The sequence below is a fragment of the Schistocerca piceifrons genome, chromosome X, assembly GCF_021461385.2.
Source record: "Schistocerca piceifrons isolate TAMUIC-IGC-003096 chromosome X, iqSchPice1.1, whole genome shotgun sequence".
Lineage (NCBI taxonomy): Eukaryota > Metazoa > Arthropoda > Insecta > Orthoptera > Acrididae > Schistocerca > Schistocerca piceifrons.
Genome location: NC_060149.1, coordinates 254,434,829 through 254,451,056, shown reverse-complemented (window position 1 = coordinate 254,451,056; position 16,228 = coordinate 254,434,829). Strand labels below are relative to the sequence as shown.

Below are 16,228 nucleotides of genomic sequence, written 5' to 3'. Positions count from 1 at the left end.
CCCCTTTCTTTTTACCTAGCTACACTATCTGATCAAAAGTATCCACACTTATTCCTCGGCCGGCCGCTGTCGCCGAGCGTTTCTAGGTGCTTCAGTCCGGAACCGCGCTGCTGCTATGGTCGCAGGTTCGAATCATAATGGTTCAAATGACTCTGAGCACTATGGGACTTAACTTCTGAGGTCATAAGTCCCCTAGAACTTAGAAGTACGAGGGCTATCCACAAAGTACATTACGTTTTCGTTTGTGTCCGTTAGGGGCGGGGCTAGCGCGGCCATCTTGGTGTCATGGCATTCCGCCGCTCAGTCGGCATCCTGCCGTGCTAGTGAGAGGTTCGTGCTGTACTCCGTTGAGTTACTGTGAAAGCGTTAATTGAAAATGCCGCGAAGTGTGAAGTGCGTGCTGTAATAAGGTTTCTGACTGCAAAAAACTGTACACCGATTGAAATCTATCGGCAGCTTTGTGAAGTGTATGGGGACAACATAATCACTGAAGGTGGAGTGCGTCAATGGGTCATAAAATTTAAAAATGGCCGAACTAACGTTCACGACGAAGAGCGAAGTGGAAGACCCAGCATAGTGACTGCCGAACTTGTCGAAAAAGTCGATGCCGCGGTCCGTGAAAACCGTAATTTCACAATAACGGAACTCTCTATGAGTTTTTCACAAATTTCACGAAGTTTGTTGCACGAAATCATTACCGAAAGGCTTGGTTACCACAAGTTTTGTGCAAGATGGATACCAAAAATCTTGACAGAAATTCACAAAAATCAGCGAATGGCTGCAGCGTTAACGTTTTTGGACGCTTACGAGAAAGATGGCGACTCAGTACTCGATCGCATCGTTACTGGTGACGAAACATGGGTTAAGCATGTGAACTGCGAGACAAAATTGCAGTCAATGCTGTGGAGGCACACAAATTCCCCCCAAAAACCCAAGAAATGCATGCAGACAATGTCGGCAAGGAAGGTGATGGCGACTGTCTTTTGGCACAGAAAAGGTGTGATTTTTGTGGATTTCCTGGAAAGAGGCACTACAATAAACTCTCAAAGGTATTGCAAAACTTTGCACAACCTCAGAAGAGCAATACACAACAAGCGCACGGGAAAGTTGGGCTCAAAGATCTTGCTGATTCACGACAACGTCCGGGCCCACACGGCAAACGCGACTCGTGAAGTTCTTGAATCTTTTAAGTGGGAGTTGTTTCCTCATCCGCCGTACAGTCCCGACCTGGCACCGAGCGACTTCCACTTATTTCCTGCAATGAAGAAGTGGTTGGCTATGCAGCGTTTTGATGACGACGCACAGCTTCAAGAAGAGGTAACCACGTGGTTGAAGGCGCAGGCGGCCGAATTTTACGATGAAGGAATTTCCATGCTCGTCCATCGCTACGATAAGTGCCTTAATTTAAATGGCAACTATGTAGAAAAGTAGTATTTAAGTGTGGCTTTCTTCTGTATATAATAAAAAAAATTCCAATACTTTATTTATTTTTAATTCCAAAACGTAATGTACTTTGTGTATACCCCCGTACTTAAACCTAACTAACATAAGGACATCCATGCCCGAGGCAGGATTCGAACCTGCGACCGTAGCGGTCGCACTGTTCCGAACTGTAGCGCCTAGAACCGATCGGCCACCCCGGCCGGCGCAGGTTCGAATCCTGCCTCGGGCATGGAAGTGTGTGCTGTCCTTTGGTTAGTTAGGTTTAGGTAGTTCTAAGTTCTAGGGGACTGATGACCTCAGAAGTTAAGTCCCATAGTACTCAGAGCCATTTCAACCTCCTATAGAAATATATGGAAGAAAACTTAAACTCCCATGAACAGGAAAGGAAGGCAGCTACCCATTATGAAAAACAAATCCATCAAAATAGAGTTGTTAACAAGAAAAAAATGATACTAATATTGTGGTTCCATAGTCCTGGCAAGACTTTATCTTTCAGAGTGACTGCTACTTCATCCTCTCTTTGTGGCGTAACTGCGACACAGGATAAGAAGGAGGGTAAAGTTTAGCATCCCCGATACAGAGATAAGCTGGAGGAGGAAGGGAAAGCCAGTTAGCCGTAGCCTTTTCAATAGAACCATCCACGTATTCTCCTAAAGCTATTTAGGGAAATCACTGAAACCCTAAATCTGATTGAACGGCGTTTGACTCCCACTAATCTCATATACTAGTCCAATGTATTAATCGCCTTGTTTGGAGTACTGCGGTGGCCGCCGTGGCCAAGCGGTTCTAGGCGCTTCAGTCCGGAACAGCGCTGCTGCTACGGCCGCAGGTTCGAATCCTGCTTCGGGCATGGATGTGTGTGCTGTCCTTAGGTTAGTTAGGTTTAAGGAGTTCAAAGTCTAGGGGACTGATGACCTCAGATGGTAAGTCCCATGGTGATTAGAGCCATTGGAACCATTTGAGACACTTATTAGTGCATGTTAATAAGTCGTGTGTCCAACATTCGCCTTTATGTCGGCTTGAACTCTGCTGGGGACATTTTTAATGAGGTGTGTGAATGTCTGTGGAGGAATGGCAGCCCATTCTTACTCTACAGCAGAAGCCAGAGAAGGGAGCGCTGTTGGACGCTGGCATCTGGAGCGAAGACGACGATCTAACTCATCCCAAGGATGTTCCATTAGATTCAGGAGCCGTCCTCACAGCTTCAGTTCTGCCAGTACCTCGTCTCCTACTATCCAGACTTCACAGAAGCTCCGCTGAAGAGTGACAATCTCATTCTGGAAACATCCCCCAGGCTGTGGCTAAGCCATGTCTCTGCAATATCCTTTCTTCCAGGAGTGCTAGTTCTGCAAGGTTCGCAGAAGAGCTTCTGTGAAGTTTGGAAAGTGGAGACGAGGTACTGGCAGAATTGAGGCAGTGAGGACAGGTCGTGAGTCGTGCTTGGGTAGCTCATTTGGTAGAGCACTTGGCCGCGATAGGCGGAGGTCCCGAGTTCGAGTCTCGGTCCAGCACACAGTTTTAATCTACCAGAAAGTTTCAAGGTGGGATTAATCACCTTATCTAACGAATAAGTCGCGAATGTAAGTAAATAAAGACTTATTTACTCTATAATACGACATAATTTACTATTAGGATGGCACTTACGGTAGGCATTGTAAGGTGGCCGCCCGTGGTGATTCGAATCCTGGCCAAGGGGATCAGGACGGTAGCTAGGTCCTGGCGCATCGCCAATATAAGGATCTGAAACAGAGACAGTTTCGGCCAACGATTGTTAAAGAATATTCGAAATTAATCCCTTGAATGAGAATTTCTTGACATCAGCTGTATTAGGTAAAGATCTACCACCCAAAAGTGATATGAAAATTTTAGCTGGCCCTGTATACACGGTGAAAAGTATTTAAACCGACAAACTCTGGGAGGTTGTAGGGGCATCAAAACAAATATTTTTCCCTAATGTCATTTTTTCCTATGAGGAGTATTTAAACCGGTAGAGGAAGATTTCTCTGGCGGCAAATTAATTAAACCAACAAACAATTTTGCATTTTTTTTATGACCAAGAGACAACACATTAACACAAACCAATTTCAATTACAGTAGATTTTCAAAAATGCCTCCATTGACACGCAAACAAAAGTTACACCGTCGGATCATGTTCTGTCTGACACGGGCAAAAACCCTAGGAGTATCCTGAATTGTTCCTGCTGCTGCTACTATCCGGGCAACCAGATCCTCTTCTGATGCAACAGGAGTTGCGTAAACAAGGTTGCGCATCCCTCGCCACACAAAAAAGTCCATAGGGGACATATCTGGGGATCGAGCAGGCCATGATACGTTTCTGGGAACTGTCGGTCCAGGAATCGACGCACACGACGACTGAAATGTGCTGGCGCCCCGTCATGTTGGAACCAGATGCGTTGTCTTATAGGGAGCGGGACGTCTTCCAGCAATTTTGGCAATGCTCTGGCGAGAAAATTGTAATAGTGCCTGCCATATAATAGACTAGGTAGCAGATACGGCCCAATAAACAGTCCCCAACAACACCGATCCACACATTAACGAAGAACCGCACTTGATGAGCGCTAGTAACTATGGCATGTGGGTTATCTCAACTCCAAGCATGCGAACTGTGCACATTGAAGACTCCATCACGCCCGAACGTAGCTTCATCGGTAAACAACACAGAGGATGGAAATGTAGGGTGCATTTCACACTGTCCCAGGTACCACTGCGAAAACTGTGCTCTGGGTGGATAATCTACTGGTTCCAGGTTGTGGACACGCTGTAAGTGAAATGGACGTAACAATTGCTCTCGAAGGACTGTTCTTACATTCGCCTGATTCGTCCCCATGTTACGTGCAATTGCACGAGTGCTGATTGAAGGATCCCGCTCCACATGCTGCAAGACAGCTTCCTCAAATTGCAGCGTTCTTACCGTGCGACGGCGTCCCTGTCCAGGTAATCTGCTAAATGTCCCGGTCTCACGCAGACGTTGGTACACAGCAGCAAAGGTCGTATGATGCGGGATACGGCGATTAGATACCGAGCGAGGTGGCGCAGTGGTTAGCACACTGGACTCGCATTCGGGAGGACGACGGTTCAATCCCGTCTCCGGCCATCCAGATTTAGGTTTTCCGTGATTTCCCTAAATCGTTTCAGGCAAATGCCGGGATGGTTCCTTTGAAAGGGCACGGCCGATTTCCTTCCCAATCCTTCCCTAACCCGAGCTTGCGCTCCGTCTCTAATGACCTCGTTGTCGACGGGACGTTAAACACTAACCGCCACCACCACCACCACCACCACCACCACCACGGCGATTAGGATACTGTTGTTGATAAACCTGCTGTGCAGCTCGTCCGTTGTGGTGCGCTACGTGGTACGCACCAACCGTATCAGCATACTCACTCCAGGTGTATCGCTCCATTAGTAATAAGAGACAATGCACTACTACACTGGTGGACAGCAGTTGCCTACAGCTGAAGAGCGTAATACGGCCTCTAACAACTGAAGAGCGTAATACGGCCTCCACTGGTTTAAATAATCCTCATAGGAAAAAATGACATTAGGGAAAAATATTTGTTTTGATGTCCCCTACAACCTCCCAGAGTTTGTCGGTTTAAATACTTTTCACCCTGTATATCAGTACTGTGTAATAGATGTATTACCTAATAAAGCTAATGTCAAGGAATTCGCATTCAGCGAATTAATTTCTAATTATTTCGTACAGCTATGCATCATCTACAGTGTCTGCTCTTTGAGACATGCGCGTAAGTGTTAAAGATGAGTCGTCGAGTTACTTAAAAGCGGTAACTGTGATGCACTGTTTACTGACTCATGAGATTTTCGTAGTAATCGTAATCGGCGTCGTATATGATGCGCAGCCCGTCGCGCTGGTTGTAACGGCTGAGGCGGCAGATGCGGAAGCGGTCGCTGTAGACGGCGGAGCGGCACTGGAAGCTGGCCTGGCGCAGGCAGTCATCCAGGCACTCGCTCAGCGTGCGGCCCGTGATCTCCGTCTGGAAGTCGCCGCCCAGACGGCTGTTCCGGTACCGCTGAAACGCCGTGTCCGGCCGCCTGCCGTCCGCGAACAGGTGCTGCGTCACCGAGTTGTCGGGGAACTCGCTTCCTCGAGCTGCAAAAGAAAAGCACTCTACCTTTACAACGGGATTCGCTATATACACGAAAAATACGGGGTGTATCAAAAGAATCATCCGAGTTTAAAAAATCGTTGTTGTTGATGTGGTCTTCAGTCCTGAGACTGGTTTGATGCAGCTTGTAATGGTACTTGAATTACGTAATCATTACGGCACCTCACCTCAACCTCTCGATACCAGCAATATTGTACTGTGTTTCTGTAAAGTAGTTAACATATTTCTGAGACAACATTCAGATTTGATTTCATTAATGTAGAAGTGCTTTGATACATCGATATGCTTATATTGCAATGATATTATTCTTATGTGTATTCTTTCTTTTGTCACTATGATCTTTGACGTACTTATAACTCTGATTTTTGGGCGCGTAAGCGGTTATTAGAGAGTCAAGTCTTGGTCGTCACGTTGAAAAGACGCAAATTGTAGTCAGTTTATAAAATCTGAACTTTAACAGTGAGGAAGATAATTTCAAGTATGTTTTTTATATTGTGATGTTTTGTGAGTTACGAGATATTGCAACAAAAGTAATAAAAAATAAGTGTAACTTAAATTCAGAGTGCCGATTCCTTTTTTACATCACCATTGTCTTAACTTGCAAAAGTTTATCTCCAAGAATGGTTTATGAAACACATCTATAAAACTTTTGAATATCGCAGAATAACACCTAGGCCTCTTTGCATCCGAGCTTGGAATCATCACTACCTAGATTTTCGACGATTGAGCCATGAGTTCACAACGAGACCAACGAGACCAGCGTGGGAAACACGAAAAGATGAGTGCCTAATTTATCCAATATTTCATGAAATGACTTTATTAACTGTGCTCTAATGACACCTGCCACGTAATGTAACTTTGTTGTTGCCCAAATATGCAATATTTAGCAGCGTGAGCAACACTACAATCATAATTAAATTTTACGTTTGTTGTGGTAGGGTTGTTAGGAGCTCTCCATGCTACTCTATCCTGTGCAAGCTTCATCATCTCCCAGGACCTAATACAACCTACATACTTCTGAATCTGTTTAGTGTATTCATCCCTTGGTCTCCCTCTACGATTTTTACCCTCCACGCTGCCCTCCAATACTAAGTTGGTGATCCCTTGATGCCTCAGAACATGTCCTACCAACCGATCCCTTCTTTAGTCAAGTTGTGCCACGAACTCCTCTTCTCCCCAATTTTGTTCAATACCTCCTCCTTAGTTATGTGATCTACCCATCTAATCTTCAGCATTCTTCTGTAGCACCACATTTCGAAAGCTTCAATTCTCTTCTTGTCCAAACTATTTATCGCTCATGTTTCACTTCCATACATGGCTACACTCCATACAAATACTTTCAGAAACGACTTCCTGACAATTAAATCTATACTCAATGTTATCAAATTTTTCTTCTTCAGAAACGCTTTCCTTGCCATTGCCAGTCTACATTTTATATCCTCTCTACTTCGACCATCATCAGTTATTTTGGTCCCCAAATAGTAAAACTCCTTTACTGCTTTAAGTGTCTCATTTCCTAATCTAATTCCCTCAGCATCACCCGACTTAATTCGACAACATTCCATTATCCTCGTTTTGCTTTTGTTGATGTTCATCTTATATCGTCCTTTCAAGACACTGTCCATTCCGTTCAGCTGCTCTTCTAGGTCCTTTGCTGTCTCTGACAGAATTACAATGTCATCGGTGAACCTCAAAGTTTTTATTTCTTCTCTGTGGATTTTAATACCTACTCCGAATTTTTCTTTTGTTTCGTTTACTGCTTGCTCAATATACAGATTGAATAACATCGGGGATAGGCTACAACCCCGTTTCACTCCCTTCCCAACCACTGCTTCCCTTTCATGCCCCTCGACTCTTATAACGGCCATCTGGTTTCTGTTCAAAAAAATGGGTCTGAGCACTATGGGACTTAACAGCTGTGGTCATCAGTCCCCTAGAACTTAGAACTACTTAAACCTAACTAACCTAAGGACATCACTCACATCCATGCCCGAGGCAGGATTCGAACCTGCGACCGGAGCAGTCGCGCGGTTCCGGACTGCGCGCCTAGAACCGCGAGACCACCGCGGCCGGCATCTGGTTTCTGTACAAATTGTAAATAGCCTTTCGCTCCCTGTATTTTACCCCTACCACCTTCAGAATTTGAAAGAGAGTATTCCAGCCAGCATTGTCAAAAGCTTTCTCTATACAAATACTAGAAAAGTAGATTTTCCTTTCCTTAATCTATCTTCTAAGATAAGTCGTAGGGTCAGTATTGCCTCACGTGTTCCAATATTTCTACGGAATCCAAACTGATCTTCCCCGAGGTCGGCTTCTACCAGTTTTTCCATTCGTCTGAAACGAATTCGCGTTAGTATTTTGCAGCCGTGACTTATTAAACTAATGTTTCGGTAATTTTCACATCTATCAACACCTGCTTAAAAATCGTAACTATTATGTTATCTGAGACATGTGTGTGAACAACGTACTGTTGGAAAGAGCAAACTCTGGAGTTTTGTTTGGTTCCCACTAGGTAGCACCAGTGTGCGCCCACTTCAGTTCTCGTGAAAATGATGTTGGAACAACAGAAAGCGTTTTGTGTTCTACGTTTTGCGCAGTGCGGTTCAGTAATAACTGTTCAGCGTGACTTTCGTACTAGGTATGGTGTGGATCCTCCTACAGCACAGAGCATTAAACGGTGGCATGAACAATTCCGAGAAACAGGTTGTTTGTGTAAAGGCAAATCGCCGGGCAGTCCCCGAGTGTCTTACACACACGCCGAACGCAACCGTCGTAGTTTCGCAAGGAGGCCGCAGAAATCCGTTCATAGTGCAGCTCGACAGCTCATGTCCTCGATGTCCGCTTGGCGTGTGTTGCGTCGTCGTTTACACATCAAACCGTACATAATTCAGCTACTGCAAGCTCTTCGTGAAGGTGACCAACAACGTGTGGCGTTCTGTAATTTCGTTCTTGCCAATATGGAGGATGACAGTTTTCTTCCACGCTTAGTGTTTAGTGGCAGCATTCCATTTAAATGGAAAGGTGAACAGTCATAATGGGAGAATATGGAGTACCGAACAACCACATAGATTGTACGACATGAGAGAAATTCTTCAAAATTTAATGTGTTTTGTGCAGTTTCATGGGAAAATGTGTATGGTCCATTTTTCTTTGCCGATACTTCGCACGAGCCGACTGGCGACGCTCTGCGCTGACTGAACCGAAGCGCGTGCAACCTCTTATCTTTCTCAAACGATTTTACAGAAACTGAAAATATATGATTTTTACCTTACTTGTAACGTTATATGTCAGCTTCGTGACGAGGTGCCGATCACCTCGCTAATGACCTTCTTACTGTGATGTACACATTTTAGTAAGACACTACGCAAAACTCAAAAAGTTTGCAACGAAAATTAGGGGTCGCTATGGTTTTTGGTTTGGTGCGTATTAAACCATATGTTGCTGGGTATGAAATTTAGCTAACATGCTGAATTTTTGCTTAGACTTGGGAGGAGATCTCTATCTGCCTCCGATCTCGAGAAAATTGATCCCATGTAGCGCGCTCACTTCCGATCTCACGCCCGCGAGAATGAAATACTCGCAACATCTCTCGTATCTGCTAAACCGCTCGAGACATCGAAACGAAAGTTTGGCGAATGATAGCACACAAAGAGGAGAGTGTTTTGCCAATTATTAAACACACGGAAATTTCTCATCTATGGCGATATATCACTACTTATACTTACTTTTTTATTTATTTCACTCCAGTGACTGTAATTTTTAAAGAGTTATCGACAGCTAGCAAAACAGGAGCTTCCTAGTATGAAAATAAACATGAAATTTCTTCTTTTATGTTACTGCAAACCGATACTATGAGGTTTTTCGTAAGCTATTGAGCTCTGTGATTGCCAATTACTTGTTTAATGAGGCCCTCCGTTTCGGAATTCTGTCTCAATAGCTGCTGTGAGATTAGTTTGGCAAATTACACTGTGACAAAGGAAGTACAATTAAACCAGTCACCAAGAGAAATGTGGCTTTTACACATAAGTGATGATGCTTCTTCGAATGAGAAAAGGTTAACAACTCACACAAAAACAGATTGGCAATTCTGTTGGAATTTTGGTGGAATCCCCGTAACCCATCGTATTTTTAACACTGAGCGACTGGAATGGAAATTTACCAAAGGATTTTATTCCTTCTCTTGATCTGAGCAGTATTAAAATAATGACGAGCGTTCCTTCAGTCGGAATGATAGGCACATGCCAGATACTGTTTACTCACCTAGGGCTTGCCAAACTGACAATGCGTGATCGCGAATAAAATAGCTGTTATTGAGGAAAATAAACAATTGATCTGTCGCACAACACAATCGTCAGTGTATTGTCAGCAGCGAAGGATAATGCGCGCGACAGGAATGCACAAGCTAGCCATGTGTGCCTTGTGAGATAGAGTTCGAAGAACATTGTCATGAAAGTAGATCTGCCTTTGTCAGCAGCACATTTCAACAAATTAAATATATCTAAACATAACACTCTTTTAGGATATTCCTACTTTCGTAATAATACCGACTATTTTCTTCATTTGTGTAGCCTGTTGTTGTATAATTAGTTTATTAATGCTGATAATGTCCATGCAACAATTGAAATGCTTTTTCTCATCAAGGCGAACCAATTAAAACATTGTTATTTGTGACTGCTTTTCGAATATTTCTAGCTTGCAGTGGAAATATGTAGTACAGTGTGTCGTATTACATTATTACATCCATATCAGAGTAATCACAGTGAAACTTCTATACTTCAGATCTTGGACGCTTTTTACCACAAGCACAAAGGGATCACACCTGTGGAGATTATCCCTTTCTAAATTTTTGTAACAGATCGTACAGATACGCTAGCTTACTAGGCAGCGAGAATATAACCTTGCTTTACTTTCCTGCCTTGATTCTTAATCACATGATTTATAATATTCCTTGCTTTCTTATTCACTACCCTCTGTCCCTTCTTGCGATCTGAAAACATCGTGGAGGCATATGGTGCAATTCCAGCGGCCAATGGCTCATCAGTTACTGAAGTATACATTTTTCTTGACAGAAGAAAAACAAAACAAAACTATGCAGATATAAATAACAGAAAAGTATAACGTGCTAACGAAGAAAGCTGGAGCGTTTAAATGGCGAGAAACGAAACCCTACCCAAAGGCGATAAAATCCAGTACACAGTAAGGCAAAATTTATCGTATTGGCAATACTACCAATGCTGATATGCGCCGTTCCAATGTGAGCATATGGCCAGGCTACTTTTCCACTCCCCGCCTTGCGAGGCAAGCGCGACGCGCGGCGAGAAACTGTGCCTCAACCTCAACGCCGCGCGACCTGGCGCAGGCGCGTGTCGCGTCCCAGTCGCGTCGCGTCGCAATTTGCGCGGTCCCATTTGAACCTGTGATGTTACAAAAACGCGCGCTGCGCTGCATCGCGCTATACGCGTCTCAATTTGCGCCTAGCCAAGGGCTAGGCGCAAATTGAGAAGCGTATAGCACGTGTGACGTGACACGACACTACAGCACGACACGCACGTGCCGCACGAATCGCGCGGGTGCAGCGCATATTGCGACGCATACACCATACTTCGCACGCGCCGACTGTCGACGCTCTGCGCTGACTGAACTGAAGCGCGCGCAGCCTGTTTTCTTTCTAAAACGATTTTACAGAAACTATTCACTGAAAATACATGACTTTTGCCTTACTTGTAGCGTTATATGTCTGCTTCGTGGCGAAGTGCCCATCACCTCGCTAATGACCATTCTAATTGTGATGTACACATTTTCGTAAGACACTACGCAAAACTCAAAAAGTTTGCAACGAAAATTATGGGTCGCTATGATTTTCCGTTTGGTGCGTATTACGAAGTTTAGCTAACATGCTGAATTTTTGTTTAGACTTGGGAGGAGGTCTCTCTTTGCCTCCGATCTCGAGAAAATGGATCCCACGTAGCGCGCTCACTTCCGATCTTACCCGCGAGAATGAAATACTCGCAACATCTCTCATATCTCCTAAACCGCTCGAGACATCGATACGAAAGTTTGGCGAATGATGCCACACAAGGAGGAGACAATTCTTAAACACACGGAACTTTCTTATCTATGGCGATATATCAGTACTTATACTTCCCTTATTATTTATTTCACTCCAGTGACTGTAATTTTTGAAGTGTTGTCGACGGCTAGCGAAACAAGAGCTTTCTCGTATGAAAATAAACATGAAATTTCTTCTTTTATTTTACTGAAGACCGATACTATGAGGTTTTTCGTAAGCTATTGAGCTCTGTGATTGCCGATAACTTGTTTAATGAGGCCCTCCGTTTCGGAATTCTGTCTCAATAGCTGCTGTGAGATGAGTTTGGCAAATTACACTGTGACAAAGGAAGTACAATTAAACCAGTCACCAAGAGAAATGTGGCCTTTACACATAAGTGGTGATGCTTCTTCGAATGAGAAAAGGTTAACAACGCACACAAAAACAGATTGGCAATTCTGTTGGAATTTTGGTGGAATCCCCGTAACCCATCGTATTTTTAACACTGAGCGACTGGAATGGAAATTTACCAAAGGATTTTATTCCTTCTCTTGATCTGAGCAGTATTAAAATAATGACGAGCGTTCCTTCAGTCGGAATGATAGGCACATGCCAGATACTGTTTACTCACCGAGGGCTTGCCAAACTGACAATGCGTGATCGCGAATAAAATAGCTGTTATTGGGAAAAATAAACAATTGATCTGTCGCACAACACAATCGTCAGTGTATTGTCAGCAGCGAAGGATAATGCGCGCGACAGGAATGCACAAGCTAGCCATGTGTGCCTTGTGAGATAGAGTTCGAAGAACATTGTCATGAAAGTAGATCTGCCTTTGTCAACAGCACATTTCAACAAATTAAATATATCTAAACATAACACTCTTTTAGGATATTCCTACTTTCGTAATAATACCGACCATTTTCTTCATTTGTGTAGGCTGTTGTATAATTAGTTTATTAATGCTGATAATGTGCATGCAACAATTGAAGTGCTTTTTTCATAACGGCGAACCAATTGAAACACTGTTATTTGTGACTGCTTTTCGACTCTTTCTAGCTTTCAGTGGAAATGTGATGTTCACATGCATGTAGTACAGTGTGTCGTATTACATTATTACATCCATATCAGCGTAATCACACTGAGACGCCTATACTTCAGATCTTCGATGCATTTTATCAGGAGCACAAAGGTATCACACCTGTGGAGATTATCCCTTTCTGCTGGCCGGTGTGGCCGAGCGATTCTAGGCGCTTCAGTTTGAAACCGCGCGACCGCTACGGTCGCAGGTTCGAATCCTGCCCCCGGCATGGATATGTGTGATGTCCTTAGGTTAGTTAGGTTTAAGTAGTTCTAAGTTCTAGGGGACTGATCACCTCAGATGTTAAGTCCCATAGTGCTCAGAGCCATTTGAACCATTTTTGCCATTATCCCTTTCTAAATTTTTGTAACAGATCGTACAGATACGCCAGCATACTAGGCAGCGAGAAGATAACCTTGTTTTACTTTCCTGCCTTGTTTCTTAATCACATGATTTTATAATATTCCTTGCTTCCTTATTCACTAACCCTCTGTCCCTTCTTGCGATCTGAAAACATCGTGGAGACATATGATACAATTCCAGAGGCCAATGGCTCAACAGTTACTGAAGTATGCATTTTTCTTGTCAGAAGAAAAACAAAACAAAACTATACAGATATAAATAACAAAAAAGCATAATGTACCTACGAAGAGAGCTGGAGCGCTTAAATGGCGATAAACGAAACACTACCCAGAGGCAATAAAATTTAGTACACAGTAAGGCAAAATTTATCGTATGGGCAATGCTACCACTGCTCATATGCGTCGTTCCGATTAGAGCATATGGCCGGTTCCGCTCCCCGTCTCAAATTTCTCACTGTGCTAGCGAGGCACGCGCGACGCGCGGCGCGAGAAACTGTTCCTCAACCACAACGCCGCGCGACCTGGCGCAGGCGCGTGTCGCGTCCCAGTCGCGTCGCGTCGCAATTTGCGCGGTCCCATTTGAACCGTGATGTTACAAAAACGCGCGCTGCGATGCGTCGCGCCACACGCGCTATACGCGCCTAGCCTTACAGAAAGCATATATCTCGATATGCTTGAGAACTTTCTTTTCCTACAGTTGGAGACTGATTCGAATGACTTAGTTTACCAACAGGATGTGGCACGGAAATGCTGGCATCTGGAAGTGCGGGAATTTTTAAATCCAAGTATTACTATACCGAATGTTTCAGCTTTACATTACTGACCTCCAAGGTCACCGGACCTGACTGTGATTATTTCTTGTTGGGTTTATAACAGACTGTTTATGTGCCTCTGTTACCAACAACAATGAATGAACTAAGACATCGCATAACAGCAGCTGTGGAAGCTGTAACTCAAGACGTGCTCGCTGCAGTGGGGGAACAATTTGAATACTGCATTGACATAGGAGGAGGAGGAGGAGATTAGTGTTTAACGTCCCGTCGACAACGAGGTCATTAGTGACGGAGCGCAAGCTCGGGCTAGGGAAGGATGGGGAAGGATATCGGCCGTGCCCTTTCAAAGGAACCATCCCGGCATTTGCCTGAAGCGATTTAGGGAAATCACGGAAAACCTAAATCAGGATGGCCGGAGACGGGATTGAACCGTCGTCCTCCCGAATGCGAGTCCAGTGTGCTAACCACTGCGCCACCTCGCTCGGTTTGACATAGGCCATGCATCTCAAGGGAGACGTGTTGAACACCTATAAAAAGATACGAAAAAACGTTTTGAGTTTCCCGTTCATCAAAAAATGAAATTCATTGTATATGTTTCTTAGTTTCAGAAATATAGACGTGCCAAATCAGATGATTCTTTTTGATACACCCTGTACTTTGCCTGACACAAAAAGAGAAGCAACCAGAACACATCATCGGATGCCAATGTAATACTTTGTAAATGAATGCGCCATTGGTGGGTATGTAAATGATTAGGGTTGCAATTCTCTGTAATGGGTACGACAGCCATCAACAGTGTATTAGTACTGTTAGAGTTCAGTAATATTACTAGGCCTGGGATGTGAACAGCATCAGACATTGAGTGATCGCTGTGAAGAACGCAGATATGTCGCGTATTCGTGAGAGACGCCGTTACCAGCACCTGGCACAGAGTTTGAAAGGCTTCTCATTGTGGCCCTCCATTTGACCAGCTGGTCGAATCGCACAGGTTTGTGCGGCATTCGGATGTGACAGTGGCCCAATGTTGGACTGCGTGGGAACGTGACGGGAGGCATACTTGTCAAGGTTCCGGCCGACCGCATCTGACTGCGACAAAAGAGATTCGCCGTATTGTGCAGCAAGCACATCTTAACCTCTTCACATCTGCACCTGCCATCCGAGAACAAGTAATAAACTCCCTGCAGCTTTCAGTATCATCCCACATCATTGGTCTGAGACCAGCAGCAGTCAGAGTAGGGAATGGCATAGCTTTATGTTCTGCACTACCAGGGATGATCATCGTCATCGAGTATGGTGGCGATGTGGGGAGAGGTCTCAATCTTCGCATGTTTTGGAGAAGCACAGCTGTGTTACTGCTGGAGTCAGTGCGTGGGAGAACCATCTTGTATGGCTTTGTGTGAAGGCTGACATTGACAGAGGAAACTAACAGTACAACAGTACATCCTGCGTCCTCATGTGTTACCTCTCATAGGACAGTATCGTGGTGCCATTTTTCAACTGGAAGATGTTCGTCCACTCACCCACTTTACTTTTTGCCTTCAATATCGCATTCAAGATTGTTTGGTTCTATATCGGGATTTTTCTTCCTGCAGTGTTAGTTGTACGTCAACAGTTACACACAGTAATGTGGATAGGCTTACGTATGAAATGCTGGCCGAGATGCGCCTTGCGCATGTGTTCACTGAATGCAGTGGAAGAACGACACGGCGACGTTACATTGTGCTGTTTCCGTAGGGACGGCAGTCACAGCACAGAACTTTTGCTTCATCTGGGATTTTATGCATTGCTCTGTGTTATTACTGAACGTTTTTGTAATTGCATACCACAGGCTTTTTCGTTGTTGTGAAGGATTTTTCACAAAAACAAAGGTTGTTGGGATAACAATCTGTTCGAGACATTATTACATCATTACTCTGTAATGAGCCACCAGAGACCACAGTCACTTACACTAAAACACTCAGAAAACATCTCTGAACAATCCCCGAAAATTTGTCGATGGAGTTCGGGTTCATCCTGTATAAATAAAGGCGAACTGCCATGAACCGCATTTAATACAGTTTTCAGATGTAGAAGTATAACATAACCAGTAGCGATAAATTTAGTGCCCACAAATTCTAAACTGAAGTAATTTCTACTATCAGAACCTCAAAAATTACAAAATAACGGTCACTGAAGATGCAGAAACAACTGTGAAACGTATTTGGGCATAAAAAATACAAAATTGTATCCTAGCAAGAAAGTGCATCGTGTTAATTATTATGCGCATGAGTACACAAATAAAGAAAAACAGTGCGGCATTCTACAGACACTCTGCCAGGTATCCGATTTTAATAAAGAAAATCACACTATAAAATTACTTCTTACTTTTAGATTAA

The 16,228-nt window shown here is 44.0% G+C and overlaps 1 protein-coding gene across 1 annotated transcript in view; it reads right to left on the bottom strand.

Moving 5' to 3' along the window:
* LOC124722012 overlaps nt 1-16,228 on the bottom strand; it is a 190,930-nt gene that overhangs the window by 79,607 nt on the left and 95,095 nt on the right. Inside the window, exons 8-9 of the mRNA XM_047247189.1 lie at nt 5,273-5,572; nt 3,088-3,183 (exon numbers count right to left, since the gene is read on the bottom strand). Coding sequence (XP_047103145.1) covers nt 3,088-3,183; nt 5,273-5,572 — 396 coding nt within the window. The remainder of the gene's footprint in view (nt 1-3,087; nt 3,184-5,272; nt 5,573-16,228) is intronic.